Genomic DNA, 16,683 nt, shown 5'->3' with positions numbered 1-16,683 from the left:
TTACTATGATGAGTAGCCTATATAATCAGCACTGTCTTTAAAACGAATATTCTACCATGAAATGAATTAGCCAACCAGTCAACCAATTATTATGAGAAAGTAATAGTCGTTCGCTAATTCAAAAGCACCCTTGGGATGTATTAAAGTTTTTGGCTTCCTATATGTATCTGCATTTGGCAGGCAACAAGTTCACTGCGTTCCCCGTCTATTGCCGAAGCCAGGTGGTATAGGCACCAGCAACCCTGCGGCCAAAGGATAAGCGGCTCTAGAAAATGGATAAATATTAACTAGAATTGTTCTTTCTTTCTTTCGTTCGTTCGTTCGTTCGTTCTTTCTTTCTTTGTTTCTTTCTTTGTTTCTTTCTTTCTTTCTTTCTTTCTTTCTTTCTTTCTTTCTTTCTTTCTTTCTTTCTTTCTTTCTTTCTTTCTAGTGAACAGTACATCTATAAATAAGCAGGATCTCGGTACAAGGAGCGTGAAATTTTAATTAAAAGATAATTTGAATACAGACCCGCCTCGATGCCTTTGTGACACTGCTGCCTTAGTTCACGATTTCCGTGTTTTTGGCCCTCCGTACATGCCGTAGAGGTAAAGATGGCGACTCTCGCGCTGGCTGGTCGTCCTGCGAGTGTCCTTCCAAAGATTACGAGTGAGTAACGTCAAGACAGTACTAACTCAGTATGTTTTCATACGCGTATGTATATTTTATGTATGACTGCTACAACGGCTTTACGCAGGCTCACACTGCCAGCGCGCGCGCGTATTGATTGACCTTGCTTTTCTGCTTGGCTAATGGACCGCCGGCTAACGCTAGCTAGTTGCTATTGTTAGCTGTTTATATTTCAACAGCTACTTGACAGAACGTGAAAGGTTAAGGACTTCTAACTATTTTTCCCCTATAGCGCATCACGTACTTGCAGGTTAAGCTTTTTCATTGAGAAGTTAATAGCATTGAAGATCATTTACTATGTGTATATAACAGCTGGCATCTCAAGTGTACTGTACCTCTTATCCATTTAGAGGGTTGCTGTCCCCCTGCTGCATTGTCAACCTCTTACGTGGATCCAGTTCAGCAGCGGAAACTACATCATGCTGTCATCCCCAAAGGGAAGGGAGGCCGCTCATCGTCCAGTGGCATTGCCGCCACGGTGTTCGGTGCCACAGGATTCCTGGGGCGATACGTGGTCAATCGGCTAGGTGAGTGCAGAGGGAAATTTGCTAAAAAAAAAAAAAAAAAGCAGTCGCCTATTTTTGGTAGCACATTTTTGGTGCATTTTTCAGGTCGGATTGGCTCACAGATCGTCGTACCGCATCGCTGTGATCAGTATGACACTATGTATTTCAAGCCTATGGGGGACCTTGGGCAAATCATTTTCTTGGTCTGTAAATTAGAGCTCAGTCACGTTCTAACAGTCAAAACGGTAAAATCCTTCTTGATGACCTCACATTGATTTTGTGGCACTGCAGGAGTGGGATGCTAGGAACAAAGACTCCATCAAACAAGCTTTGCAGCACTCCAACGTGGTCATCAATCTTGTGGGAAGGGAGTGGGAAACGAAGTATGACCTGACCTGACACACTCCCATTGCCAGCTTGTTTTTGAAAACTAGTAATAACTGAAGTTCTGTTTGTCTTTTTGTGAAGGAATTACCATTTTGAGGATGTCTTTGTGAAAATCCCTCAGCAGATCGCTAAAGCAACCAGAGAGGCTGGCATCACAAAGTTAATCCATGTGTCTCACCTCAATGCTGACATCCGCAGCCCATCCAAATACCTGAGGAATAAGGTTGGAAACATGCTATGGGATTATGGCGTGTGTATACATTTGCATATTTCGTGATAGCTTCATTATGGATATGTGGCAGTCATATTGTTCAGTTTACATCTTTGCCCTCAGTGGACTTGTCATTATGCTAACAGCTAGGTGTGTCGTTACACACCTCAAAGGGTACACCTTAAGGTACACCTATAATTACAGATATGAACGTCAACTGGTTTTCAGGTCAAGGTTTGTAATAAACATTGAATTAAAGCTGCTTACGCCTGCTGGAACATTGTTAAATCTCACTTATCCCTTGAAGTGCCTTATATTCACTCAGGGAGTCTGAAACCCTAATTTGAGAACGGTTGCTCTATTTTGTGTCTCAGGCTGTGGGAGAGACAGCGGTGAGAGATGAGTTTCCGGACGCCGTCATCATGAAGCCCTCAGAGATGTTTGGGAGAGAGGACAGGTTCTTCAACTACTACGCAAGTAAGAGTGACCGTGCATCACAAGCAAAGTGCAAATCAAAGCTTCTCTCACCATTATGCCATTCCTTCAGACATGCGTTGGTTTGGTAACGCCATACCGCTTATCGGCCTCGGAAAGAAAACTGTCAAGCAGCCTATTCACGTAAGATAACGTTTTCTTTCTGGTGGTTGTCTCAAGAAATAAATGTTAGTGTAGAACCCTGGTAGCACTGTATGCCACTCAGTTGTCAAAAAGTCGTCTTCTTCATTAGGTTGTCGATGTGGCGAAGGCTATCATCAGCGCCATCAAAGACCCCGAGGCCAATGGCAAGACGTACGCACTAGTTGGGTACGTGACCAAGTGTTTTCACTGACAGGACACAACCTTACTATGTGCATTCTGTGGTTTATGTAGTTTGCATTGCATGTACACATTGTTCAAAAGACATTCAGATGTCTTATTAAGCACTGAGACATTAGTGTGCATACTGGCTTCACTTCTTTTTACTCGCGCTCAAGGAAAACTTCCAGTTGACATCCAGTTGACATCAAGGCATTATCGTGATGCAGTGTTTTGTTTTGGTTTGTGTCCGTTGTGTTTTGCAGTCCCAACCGGTACCTGCTCCATGACCTTGTGGAGTACATCTACGCCGTCGCTCACAGACCATTTGTGCCCTATCCGCTCCCCCGCCCACTCTTTCTGTAAGTGTTCAGCAGTAAAAGTTTGACAATTTTGGTTGTTTCTCATCTGATACACTTGAAGCTTAGGATTTCTTTCTTACTTGTTTTTAAGGTTTTTATTCTGTGTTGTCTCTCATTAAACTGCTTAAAAGGGATGTTTCACATTACTAAGCAGGCCACAAGTTTCAAGTGAGATGGGGAAAAAATATTTCTCTCTGTTGCTGAAAAGCTTAAGCTAGTACTCTACCTTGCTCAAAGTTTAGAAACATTGGATATTTTCAAAAAACGTATGCTTGATCATCACACTGTAAAGACATTTGTTGCTAATTCAGAGCACAGGTGAGTTTGTGCCGATCACGTCAAAAGAAAAAGGTTTCTGCCAGACAACTTCTGAGCAAGAAAGAAGCCGCTAAAAGGCCATTGTGAAGCAGCAAAGAGGTATTTGAAAGCCGCTGGCGCCCCTGGAGTCCCTGGAAGTTTGCAAGTGTGCTCAAAGCTAATATTCAGCCACCCCTAGACAATGCTCATAAGCAGAAACGGTTGCAGTGGTCTCAGGAATACATGAAGACTAATTTTCAAACAGATTTTTTTTTACCAATGGCGATGAGTGTCGTGCAGCCCTAGGTGGCCCAGATGGCTGGAGCAGCAGGTGTTTGGTGACTTGCCAAAATGTCAGATCCCAACACGACTGAGATGCAACAAAATTTGAATGAAACTACTGATGACTTGAAAATTATACTGACAGACATTTGCATCAATTCTTCATGAAACATTTTTGTCGAATTGACTTTGCATAATTATTTGGATTGGAACACTATATCCATTTTCACAAAGTTAAATGGAGTGGTGACGTTCTTCTGAATGTTCTCCTACAAGTCTCTTTAAGGCACCCCAACCAAGTGAATTCCCACCTGAATATCTGTTATATCTCATCATTAGCTTACGTTTCTGCTTTCAGCCTGGCCGCCCGGTTGTTTGCAATGAACCCATTTGAGCCCTGGACAACCCCGGATAAAGTAGAAAGGGTAAAATGACATACTATGGAAGAAGCTTATAGAAATTTCACAAAAGTCCATCAGTTTAACTTGATAACTTTTTTTTTCCAGTTTCATACGAGTGACATGAAATACCCAGGACTTCCTGGTCTAGAGGATCTTGGTATCACGCCCTCCACCGTAGAGCAAAGAGCGATTGAGATTCTTCGTCGTCATCGCCGATATCGTTTCCTGGATGCCGACCTGGACGCAACAAAGCCAGCAAAGACCGTCAACTACTAAAGCATTCAATCAATGTCTGATTGTTGCTTCAAAATTCATCCTGTAAATAAAAGTACATGTTAAACCTCAAGTGTTTTGTATTGTTTCCAGGCATATTTAGTATCCGGTGTTGTCCATAAAGTTGTATTTTAATTTTAATACGGCACAGAAATCACAAGTTGTGTTAGAATAGCATCATACAGTAGCTGGTGTGAATGTCTCCAAAACTTATAGTACAATGTGCCTGCAATACGTATACAGATAGAATGTAATAAATGTGACTTGCTGTTGTCTTCATATTGCAAGCTTGCAATAGATGATAATGTTGGGTGAATGCATTTTTACTTAATAGACCATCTGGAAAATAAGGTAAAAGTCTTAAAATGTTCACTTGAATTGCCCCCAAAATCAACGTTTAGCAATCCTCGAGAACTCAATCAATCAATGCTAGGTGCTTAATCACAGATCCTTTACTCTGTGGTCTATTGGCTTATGATGCCTCAGCTGCTGTCAGCTTTACTTTGATTTTGACACAATCCCTGCTGTCAAGCAAGGTGATGCAATGAGAACGTATTGTGTTGAGGGAATTTTTTAGCCAATGGGCCAGGTACCCTACTCACACTAAATGGTACCATTACGAGGATTATCGGAACATCACGATTATCAATGACATTGGAGAGATGGGAAGGAGTGAAATAGAGACAGGAAGTGACAGAAAGTGTACAGTATTTTATTCAGAAGAAATATTTTGTGAATCACATAAAAGGAAGTGAACTCCCAAGAAAGCAGAAATGTGTTTGCACAACAAATGAGTAGAAGGCATAGTTTTCTTTTCCCTGTATAGTGAAAGCAAAATCCTGCAAGAATATATATATATATATATATATATATATATATATATATATATATATATATATATATATATAAACACCTTCATTATTACATTAATATTTTGTCTAAAAATGGCAAGAAGTGAATTAGTAGCCCCTAAGACAAGTGAATGAAATTCTTATAAAGGCATCTAACCAATGAAATCAAACCACTGATTGTGCGAGCCAAAGAAAATGATTAATTGTTTTACCTTTCTAACAATCCGGAATACAATGTTAAAAACAAACATACAAATATATCATTTAAAACCATACCACCTTTTTTTATTATTGATATTATTGCTATCTATCATGAGCAAAATATTGATCATTTTTATTTATTGTTCTGAATTTTCAACACTGCATATTTTCATCGTCCATTTGTAAAACTATAAGAAAATCTTAATGTGTGACAAATGCTTTTGACAAAGCTTAAAGAAATATTGAAGAAGAAGAAAATAACAGAATAAATATTATATCCCATAACATATTTAATTCTGTCTCACTATCTGTATTTATTTATACTGAGGTAGATTTCTTGAAAGCCGAAGTGAAAAAAAGAACACTTCCTATGAGTAAAAGTTGAGAATTTTTAAGGGCCCAAACAATAAGTAATTTGTGGAATACAGGGATGTGTGGCCAGGGGAAGCAGAGCCTCTCCTGCGTACGGCAAGTGAAAAAACAAATGTTCACCGAAACTGTTATCTTTCGTAGCTCTTTGGTCTTTGCTTAACACTGGTTTTACATTTGATTGAAATAATTTCCATAACATTATCATTATAATTGCAGAATATGTGTATTTGTAACTCAAATACAAATGTGAGAGGCAGCAAGCCTCTACGCACATTGTGCGGTTTGTCACAAAATCAGAAATAGCAAAGTTCAACAGAACTCCCTCTTGATGAAAATACCGGGTAACAACAGATGATGCGATGAGTAAGTGTTTGTTCTGCTCTTGTCATTTCTTCAATATGACGTATTCAGAAATTTGTCATGGGAAATCTGATTTTCCATGTTCAGACAATTCATGTTACATTTTTAGCAAAATTCGCTTATTTTCAATCTCACCACTGGGTTATCATGGCACCATTCCAGCAGGATTTTTTTTTTTTGGCTTTAAAATTCCAACCATCCTTAGCATAACAGGATTATCCTTAGGATAATTTATTTAAAATAATTAAATGGTTGTGATTTCATTATTTGTAATGAAGGTGTTGCACCAATTTTATTCCTTTGATATTCTGAAAAAAAAGCACAGGATTAGTCTGATTGCAATTTTGCAACCAAACTATAAAACAGTATCTTTCTCATATTACCATAGTATAGGGGCGTCCAAACCCTGTCCTTGAGGGCGGCTGTCCTGCAGGTTTTGGATATTTATGTCCTCCAACAAACCTGTTTCAAATAATCAGGATTGTTATCAGGCTTCCACTGAACTTGCTGATAAGCGGATCATTTGCATCAGGTATGTTGGAAGACAGAAAACATGCAGAGCAGCAGCCCTACAGGACTGGGTTTGGACACCCCTCCAATAGTATACCGTATTACAATCGATCATTAAAATTGTAAGAGTTTTTGTTTGATCTTTGACTTGGTGGTTTCTCATAACTTTGCACATTTTTAGTTAGTTTATGCATTAGCATTCAACAAAATTCCCATCGTCAAACATGGTGGAGGAAAGCCAACCTATTGCGGAGTAAGACATTTATTGCCAATGGACCAGGGAACCTAGTCACAGTAAATGGTAAGGTGGCTTTACATAGCTTATATACCTTTTTGCACAATGAATTGGTAGAATGCACTATTTTTTTTAAACATGCATATCATAAACAAAGTCCTTGAAGAATAGAAGTATAATGTTGATAGGTTTAATAGATTAAAATGTAACATCCTTATTATTTGTATGTATTTATTTGTATAATATAATATAATATAATATAATATAATATAATATAATATAATATAATATAATATAATATAATATAATATAATATAATATAATGTAATATAATATAATATAATATAATATAATATAATACAATAATACTGTGACAAATGAGTTACAAATGAGTGGATGTTTTTCCCCTTGGTCGTGTTGTGAAGGAGCGTGTGCGGGGGAGCATCCTGGGTGGTTTCACGACTCACAGGGTTGCGTAAGAGTCGGCAGGGCTCACGAGCGGCGACGCACACCACTTTCAGATGAAGAGAGAAAAGCCATGGAGCCTACCGAGAGCTATCGCAAGAACTACGAGGACGAGCGGGCAGCGAACACCACCACGTGCGACTACTCTCAGATGTCCACCCCATTGTTCATCCCGGCGTTCATCGTGCTCATCTTCATCTTGGGCGTGTGCGGCAACAGCGTGGTCATTTTCACCGTTTGGCGGGCGCGGCGGAAGCGACGGCCGGCCGACGTGTATTTTGGCAACCTGGCTCTTGCCGACCTGGCCTTCATGGTCACGCTGCCCCTGTGGGCGGTGTACACAGCCATGGATGACCACTGGCCCTTCGGGGCGGCCGTGTGTAAGATCATCAGCTTCGTGGAGATCGTCAGCATGTACGCCAGTGTCTTCCTGCTCACCTGCATGAGCTTCGACCGCTACATGGCCATCGTGCACTCGCTGTCCAGTACCCAGCTGGGTATCCGCGGCCACATGCGTATCGCCCTTGCCGCCGTCTGGGTGCTGTCGGGCCTCCTGGCCGCGCCCGCCATCGCCTTCCACACCACCTGGCAAGTACCGGGCACCAACCGCACTTCGTGCACCATGGACTTCTGTCTGGTGGTGAGCAACAAGCGTCGGGAGAGCCTTTGGGTGGCCGTGTTCAGCTTGTCGGCGCCCACCCTGGGATTCCTGATCCCCTTTCTGGCCATGATAGTATGCTACACTTTGATCGGCTATGCTGTGATGCGCCACTTCAACATCCGGCACAAGGACGAACAACGCAAGTGGCGACTCTTGAAGGTCATCACCACGGTCGTGGTGGTCTTCGCCACCTGTTGTACTCCCTACCACGTGTTGAACAGCGTGGGGGTCCTCTCCTACCTCGACCTGTTTCCCACCACCTGCGCTTTCCAACATTTCTTTCTGATAGCCTACCCGTTCGCCACGAGCCTGGCCTTCATCAACAGCTGCGTCAACCCTTTCCTCTATGCCTTCTTAGACCAGCAGTTCAGGTCACGCTGCCTGGCCCTGCTTCACCTCAAGAAGTCCCGCCAGGTATCCACTTAGGTCTAGCGTGACTGGAGGACTCGCTGGAGGACATACCCTCAGTTTCTTGACTCTTTGGCCCGGTGACTACGTTCAAGGGACCAAATGTGATGTACTTTGCGGCACGCAGGAATGCGTGGTCAAGACAGGCAGAGCCTCACCTGCATTAGACAAATGAAAAGAATATCGTTTGCATAAAGACATTTCTATTGTAGTTCCCTGGTCTTTGCTTCACGTAATTATTTGTTTTATTTCATTAATATCCATAGCTTACTGTAATTATCTATCCATCCATCCATTTTCTGGGGGCACCCTGAACTGGTCGCCTGACAATGGCAGGGCACGCAGAAAATTGCTGAATTTTTGTATTTGCAGCTCTAATACATGTGTGGGAGGGAAAGAGAAGCAGCAAGCGGCCAGCCTCACCACAGTCAATCATATCATCTATTGATAAAATTTACAGTGTCTGTTCTGCTCTTGTCGTGTCTTAAATATGATGTGTAAATGCAGAGATGTCCAAACTATGGCCCTATTGGCACTATTTCTCTTGACATAACCAAAATGACTCCACATCAACAATCACAACAAAACATGTAAAGAACAAAGAACAGATGATGATGTGGTGATCTAGTGTGTTGAATCATTCACTTGGATGAGCTTTTTGCAATCGGTCCCAAAATAAGACCTGATGGGCGTAATTGTAAACGCAATTGCTAGCAGTAAGTGTGGCGCAAAGTTCTCTGAGTCTGATGTTCTGAAAACAGGAAATAAGGTGAAAATACTCCTATTTGTTATCTTTCTGTTTTATCATCTCTTCCGCTTCCTCATACGTGTACCTCAAAAGCCCCTGCTTTGATATCATTACCTCTGGACAAACACACACACACACACATACACACACAATTTTTTAAATTATACATTTTACTTGATATCATTTACACACCGTGAGGATGGATAGCAGCGCAGTGTACGTATTTTGTGTGCAGGCTGGCGGGGCTGGGTAAATATTTGCCACATTAACCATGCTGGGTTACGGGCCAATTTGTCAGTCAAAATTGCCCTGGTAATCAGTAACAAAAGCCCTGGCTGTGATGTACAAATTTCCCTATGCAAATAATGGAAATATTCCCACACTTTTGTGATGTCCATTCTTCCAGTGATCAGTCACATAAAAAATGTGTTACAGTATCATCACTACTGTATAATCACTAAAAGCATTGTTAACTAATACTGTTGGTGGCATGGTAGCAAGCATTAGCAGGTGACCACCTTTGCAGTGTTATTTTTTTTAAATATAATGTATTTATTTATTTTTATGGGCAGCTCATTGAAGCAGTGGTTGGCACGTCCACCTCACAGGTCAGGGACTTGAGTTCAAATCCACCTTGCTCTGGCCTTTCTGTGTGGAGTTTGCATGTTCTCCCCGAGCCTGTGTGGTTTCCCTCCAGGCACTTATTGGACATACTAAACTATCCTTAGGTGTGATTGGGTACATGGATGGTTGTTCGTCTTACCTGACTCACCTAGGTTTGTTTGGTCTATGTGAGGAAATGGATGGATACACACACACGCACGCACGCACAAGCACACACACTCACACACATACACACCTAGACACACACACACACAGAGGCAGGATGAGTAATACCGAGAAAATCAACCACTTCATCAGAACACAATCATCATATCAAATATGAGATGATTGGTAAATTCCCCTAACTTCAACGCCGAGAGGAAAACAGCATGTTTTTTTTTCTGTACAGTTTGTAAAAAATAATTAAACAGAACACACAGAAGAACATATAATGTGTTTTTTATCCTCTTACATGTTATTTGCAGTGTCATCTACACATATATCCTCCATATAAACTTGGCCATCATGGCCAGAACATAATTCCTCAATGCACAATAATTAAAGGTTGTGAAAAGTAATAATGCAGCAATCATGATATAAATTGAATATTATACAGTAGTAACAACTGTCACTTGAAAAAGAAGACAATTTTTGTTCGTTCAGCATGGCCTGCATTCGCGGCTGGAAGCTCACTGTCGTTGGGCTATCACCAGGCGTGACAGGTCTGCAGTCCGGGAAGGAAAACCGTAGGGGCTACATGGCCATAAGCCCATTCTTAGCAAACTCCGAACTCCAAAACTCCAAAACTTTTTTTCTATTTCAGATTTCTATGCCAATTTTCAATAGTCTTGAGAATAAAAAGTCATTTGCTCTTAAAAAAGGATATAGTATATATTTATATATATATATATATATATATATATATATATATATATATATATATATATATATATATATATATATATATATATATATATATATATATATATATATACAGTATATATATATATATATATATATATATATATATATATATATATATATATATATATATATATGTATGTGTGTATGTGTATATATATATATATATATATATATATATATATATATATATATATATATATATATATATATACATACACATATACATACACATATACATACACATATACATACACATATACATACACATATATATGACTTGACATGCAAGATGGTTTACTGTAGTACCAGTAGCATTAAAAAAATAACATCATCAAGAGTATAATTTATCATGACAGTTTTTGGAAAAAAAATGACTTTATATCGGTCTAAAAAAAATGTGTTATTAGTGCAGGGCGCTAGGTGTGAGCTACAGCCATCAGATATAGAATGGAAATGCAGTAGCCGGGGATGATAAGAATTGACAACTTTTTGAATGTTGAGGCCCAATATGTTAAAAAGTTTTAACCAAAGCAGGGTCCATTGAAAGTGAAGCCACATTCCTTTAAACTTAAGCCTTGATGGTCAACTGTGAATGTTAAGCTTAATTGTGACGTTGAGAACCCAAATGCAAAATGCAATCGCAAAAATTAAGAACCATGAACTGTAGATCGTGTTGGAATTTGCCAACAAGTCAAAAGTTGATAGTGCTGTCGTTGTTAGAGAAGCTATTTAATGAAAAAGAAAGTTTTTTTAAAAACTTTTCAGGATTGGTGATGATGCCAGGGAAATAGTTTTTTCATGATAAGTATAATTGTAATAAAATACAATTTTCTTATTTAATTTCTTTTTCAGGCACTTTGATGCACTTGGTTATTTATTTATTTATTTTCGGTTTTAGAGTAAGCTGTACCCCATAGAAAGGCTGTAAAACAAAGTAACAGCTGTTAAAAGTTTCTCTTTTGTTAATGTTAAAAGGATACAGTTTTAGGTATACTTATACAATTTTTAGATGCTAATCTTATTACTAGTCAGTGCGTCGAGTGGGAGGGGGAGCGTGAAAGGTTTTTCTTTCATAGTGGGGCTTGGTAAAATATGATTGAGAAGCACTACTACAGTGTCAACCAATTTCACACAGGAAGACAAGAGCACCGATTTGAACCCTGAATCTCACATTCTTCCATAGCCGCTTGCTCGGACTACGAGGGGGAAAAAACTCAAATTGTGTTAACTTTTGTCATCCAGGGTCAGAACTGCAAGAAAATGAGCCCCACGCTTTCCGGCAGAGGGCAGCACATTTCTGTCTAGAAAACAGCTTCAGAACACCTTTCAAGTATAACAGTCGGGAAAATGTTCCTTTTTTATGATGCCTGGAAATTTTATTTTATATATATATATATATATATATATATATATTTATTTATTTATTTATTTATTTATATGTAAGGCAATTATATTACAAATAAATTCAGCAAAGCAACATCAGTGGTTTGAATGTCACCTTTTCCGTCGAACTGTCTGTGTTCATGTGCAGGATCCCTTCGCAAACGAGATGTTGACGGAAATTATTTTAGCAAAATTTGTAACATAAAATATGCCTAATATAGATTTTCCAGTTTCGAAATATTTTCATGTCATTTATTTATTTTTGTATTATTTTGGTGGTGAGAATTAGCCACAGCATAGCAACTCATTCACGAGTATCAAAAGAAGAGTGCAAGCATTAAGTCCTGAGTTTTTAGTGAACGGGTCTATGCTGAGTTGCAAGTCCAAAGAAATAACTGGTTACCATATCCGTTTGACACACTCAAATTAGAATTTTTACATTTTCGACAGTTACTACCTGGAAGTGAAATTCAGCTCATTGAACATTCTCTAATACTTGCTCATGTTATGCACAAAACGTTTCTTTTTTATTCTGCACTTTAAAGGGACAACGTGTAAGATTTAGACGATTTTTCGTAAGGAATAATGATTATAAATTTCGAAAACTTGCAAAGGAATGTGGGGAGGGCCAGCTGGGTCCCAAAAAACCATGTCCTGTAAGGATTTATTTTTCCTCAATGAGAATTTCAGGCCATTAAAGGATTAAGCAACAGTGGACACTGTAATGTAATGTGCTGTTTTTCAGTCAATTGCAAATTAGTGGGCATGATTTCACTAAGAGTGGGTAGGGTTGTGAAAGAAAATGCATCCTGGGAGGGTTTGCTGCTCAGACGGTTGACACAGAGGGTTGTGGAAGAACAAATGAATCGCACGAGCAGCAGCACGGACCACCTTGCGCCTATGAGGGAAAAGCCATGGAACCAACCGAGAGATCTTTTGAGTACTACGATGAATACGACCAGCTGGAGAACACCACTTTCTGCGACTACTCCGAGTGCAAGGCCTCCCAATCATTCATTGTGGTGTTCCTCTTACTTAATTTCATGTTGAGCCTGTTTGGCAACGGTGTGGTTATCTTCATCGTGTGGCGCAAGCAGAGGAAGCGGCGGGCGGCCAATGTTTATATCGGCAATCTGGCTTTGGCGGACCTGGCCTTCACGATCTCGCTGCCCTTTTGGGCCATTTACACAGCCATGGGCTACCATTGGCCTTTCGGGTTGGCCCTGTGCAAGATCATCAGCTACGTGGATCTCCTTAACATGTACGCCAGCGTCTTTCTCCTCACCTGCATGAGCTTCGACCGCTACCTGGCCATCGTGCACTCGTTGTCCAGCCTGCAAATGCGAACCCGCGGCCACATGCACGCCTCCCTTGCTGTCGTCTGGATGCTGTCTGGCCTCCTGTCCATGCCTGCCCTCGTGTTCCGCACCACCCTGTATGACCCCGTCAGCAACCAGACCTACTGTGACCTGGACTTTGACCCGGTCCTGGCCAGCCGGGATCAGGTGAGACTGTGGTACGCCGGGTTGAGCTTGTCCTTGTCCACTTTGGGGTTCCTGCTCCCCTTCCTGGTCATGGTGGTGTGCTACGGGTTCATTGGCTGTACCGCGATGCATCACTTCAACACCTGGCGGAAGGAGGACCAACGCAAGTGGCGGCTTTTGAGAATCATCTCTTCAGTAGTTATAGTCTTCGCCACTTGCTGGACCCCCTACCATGTCTTGAGAAGTACTATTGCTTTCTACCAACTGGACCTGTTCCAGGCCAGCTGTGCTTTCCAGTGCTTCCTGCAGTTGGTCTACCCGTACGCTGCCTGCCTCGGCTATGTCAACAGCTGCCTCAACCCCTTCCTCTACGCCTTCTTAGACCTGCGCTTCAGGTCACGGTGCCTGGGCCTGCTTCACCTCAAAAAGTCCCGCCAGACTAAGATCCGGTGAGCATGGTGGACTCAGTCAACGCCAGATGCTGATTTTCACATTCTTGACTGTGTTCTACTGACTGTGGGACAATTTCGAGGGACCAAATGTCAAGTTGACTTGTTGCTTTTCGCTTATTATATGCTTGTCTTTGCTTTATATATTTCTTGTTTTAATCCAATAATGCCCATGATGTCCTGATGAAAACTGCTGAATTTACATATTTCCTGTCAGTAAAAAATGAACATCACAATCTAGCAGTGTCAGCATAGCACTACATGCTGTCCACACAACAAACAGTGTCCCATTTTTTTCAGCACTCTTTTTAAGTCACTGTCATGGCAAAAAAAAAAAAAAAGGAAGGATAATCAAACTTTACCGCAAAGGGGAAGTTTGCAAGGTCACAAAGAGACAATGTCCAAAAAAAACAAAAAAAAACATGAATACCACTTGTATGTGTTCTTACTACCTTCTTATATTTTTATGTGGTGTGTCATCTTCCATACAATGTCCATCATGTTAGAAGTCAAAATTGTGAGGATGATCTTAGTTTGGAATGGGCAGATTTGTAGACTGACTTACCTAGGTTTGTTCACTTTTCTTTCTGTGTAACATTCATAACAGGTGGATTTAGATTTGTTTTTCTTGCTTGTTTGTTTGTTTGTTTTTTAGAAAAGGTCTTTTCTTCACCTGCAAGGTTTTATGGAGCGCTGGAATAAACCAGTTTTTTTTTGACAATTTTGTTTTAATTTGGTTAGTTGGTTCAATGGTTTTACAGACCAGGGAAAACCAATATTAATTACAGCATTAAAGGAGTTCAAGAAAGTCTGAAAGTTTGTTCTCAACATCATTCCAATATAAACATCATCCCATGGAACATCAACACCATGAATCGGTCAATGTTTCTCTAGCAAAACACTCAAAACTTTTGCATTTCCTGATTTCTGAGGGAAGTCACATGATATCCTGGCAAATGATCAGATATGTATACTCTATCACAGGGGTCACCAACGTGGCGCCCGCCTGAGTAGCCTGCAGGTCTGTTCTGCAAATAGCTTACAAGATAGAACATAAGTAATTTTGTATGATTTTCCAATACACTCGATTTACATATTTACTACAGATTTTCCTGAATTATTGTGAAAAATCATTAACATGATCAGTGTCTTCACATAAACTGGTAGAGCTTCGTATTACTCAGTACCAAAGAAGTAGCTCTCAGTTTCAAAAAGGTTGGCGACCCCTGCTCTATCAGTAAAGATGATGCCAGACTTACAGTACATACAATATGTTGTTAAAAAAGTTTTACTATATAAATAGAATTAACATTGTGACATGCAGTTGTATTATTAAACATATATATATATATATATATATATATATATATATATATATATATATATATATATATATATATATATATATATATATATATTATATATATATATATATATATATATATATATATATATATATATATATATATATATATATATATATATATATACACTTGTTGTCTATATTATCCATACCCTTGTGAATTTTTATTTTTTTGTGTCTCTGTGACAAACGGATTTGTTTTCTGAGTTTCTTTGTCATATATGTCATATGTGACCAACAAACAAATGAATGAAAACAATACATTATTGAAGAGATTTGTAATTTCAATGTGATATTATTGATGGAGTTCCATAAAGTGTTCAAAATTATTCATACCCTTGTCAATATCTCAACAAAATACTGCAAAATAATGAACAGCGGCTGAAAGTTGATTTATTATGCTTTTTTTCTTTGTTATTGTTGAAAAGGATACAGGTTTAGTTATACCATTTTTATAGATATTAATCTTATTTATAGTCAGCGCTTCGAGTGGTGGTGGGGGCGGCGCTAAAGGTTTTCTCTTTTCTAGGGGGGCTTGGCAAAATATGAATGAGAAGCACTGGTTCATACGGAGCCTTTGAGGGCTCTGAAAGCACTAATAAATAAAATGGTTTGTGTACATGGTAACTGTTGAGGTGAGCTTTGTAGCCAGCATTATGTTCAGTTGATATTGTGCTATTAGATCACTTTTTGATTTTTGCATTGTATCAAGTGGGTTTGGTTTACTTTGATGGCGATTCATGGTTATTTAGGCTTAATCATGTCCATGCAAGTATGACAGTTTTATTGAAAGTGTTTGTAAAACTAATCACGCCTCTACGATATGAAAAAAGCACAAAGGTTATGTTCAAGATAGGAAGTGCTTTATCAAGTTGTAAATCTCATGGGCATACAACGCAATGCATGCACGGTGAATAGAAGTCAAAATGAGAAGACAAGTGCGCCAAGCTGGAGTATTTGGAGTCGTCATTGTTTTCTCAATATATGCAATCTTTTTTTGGAACAGACACAGGAAAGCACTTTCGCCTTTTGCTGAAGGAGATGCAGATGAAAAGGTTGCAACGAGACTTGACCGCATTGAACAGACTCTCCGAAGGCTGGGTGAGTTCAAAGCCAAATTTAATTACCTTAAACGTTATTGAGTAATTGATGTTTTGAACTTTGGGCAGGAATTTTGAACATTCACTTGTATTATAATAAGTCAAAGATTCTAAGGTTGAATGTTAGCGGCTTCAACATTAGGCACACGTGCACAACTATTAATCAAATCATTCAACAAACACACTCCCATAGTGTTGGATTAATTGTAAATATAGTGATTACACATTTGCTACAAGCTAGAATCAACAATTAACATAGAAGTCAAACATTTGCTATATTCAATACAGTAATTAAACATTTGACATAATCAATTGTTGCTTGCAATAATGAGAGGCTTTGCAGTAAGTAAGAGGTTATATTGTTTGCAAGAGATTACGCTTTT

The 16,683-nt window shown here is 39.4% G+C and overlaps 3 protein-coding genes across 3 annotated transcripts; all 3 read left to right on the top strand.

Moving 5' to 3' along the window:
• The first annotated feature begins 534 nt into the window (after positions 1-534).
• ndufa9a (NADH:ubiquinone oxidoreductase subunit A9a) lies at positions 535-4,256 on the top strand. Its single transcript, XM_088417047.1, has 11 exons — positions 535-648; positions 1,020-1,196; positions 1,281-1,378; positions 1,467-1,558; positions 1,644-1,785; positions 2,148-2,250; positions 2,321-2,391; positions 2,501-2,577; positions 2,835-2,930; positions 3,868-3,934; positions 4,016-4,256. The coding sequence occupies exons 1-11, from the start codon at positions 594-596 to the stop codon at positions 4,184-4,186; spliced, it is 1,149 nt and encodes a 382-aa protein (XP_088273173.1). The 5' UTR covers positions 535-593; the 3' UTR covers positions 4,187-4,256.
• A 2,977-nt stretch (positions 4,257-7,233) lies between these two features.
• LOC148422121 (apelin receptor A-like) lies at positions 7,234-9,514 on the top strand. The gene has a single exon (XM_088417278.1). It carries the CDS (start codon positions 7,251-7,253, stop codon positions 8,262-8,264), a length of 1,014 nt encoding a protein of 337 aa, XP_088273404.1. The 5' UTR covers positions 7,234-7,250; the 3' UTR covers positions 8,265-9,514.
• Positions 9,515-12,785: 3,271 nt separating this feature from the next.
• Positions 12,786-13,841, top strand: LOC148422120 (apelin receptor A-like). The gene has a single exon (XM_088416582.1). It carries the CDS (start codon positions 12,819-12,821, stop codon positions 13,839-13,841), a length of 1,023 nt encoding a protein of 340 aa, XP_088272708.1. The 5' UTR covers positions 12,786-12,818.
• Positions 13,842-16,683: the final 2,842 nt, after the last annotated feature.

The sequence above is a fragment of the Hippichthys cyanospilos genome, chromosome 6 (genome assembly GCF_059441005.1).
Source record: "Hippichthys cyanospilos isolate Australia breed blue-spotted pipefish chromosome 6, RoL_Hcya_1.0, whole genome shotgun sequence".
Lineage (NCBI taxonomy): Eukaryota > Metazoa > Chordata > Actinopteri > Syngnathiformes > Syngnathidae > Hippichthys > Hippichthys cyanospilos.
This window is presented reverse-complemented; position numbering and strand designations above follow the sequence as displayed.

Coding starts and splice junctions, on each gene's coding strand:
- ndufa9a (XM_088417047.1), top strand. CDS start 594: ATGGCGACTCTCGCGCTGGCTGGTCGTCCTGCGAGTGTCCTTCCAAAG. Junction 1,559..1,643: donor GGAAGGGAGTGGGAAACGAA/GTATGACCTGAC, acceptor CTTTTTGTGAAG/GAATTACCATTTTGAGGATG. Junction 1,786..2,147: donor CCAAATACCTGAGGAATAAG/GTTGGAAACATG, acceptor TTTGTGTCTCAG/GCTGTGGGAGAGACAGCGGT.
- LOC148422121 (XM_088417278.1), top strand. CDS start 7,251: ATGGAGCCTACCGAGAGCTATCGCAAGAACTACGAGGACGAGCGGGCA.
- LOC148422120 (XM_088416582.1), top strand. CDS start 12,819: ATGGAACCAACCGAGAGATCTTTTGAGTACTACGATGAATACGACCAG.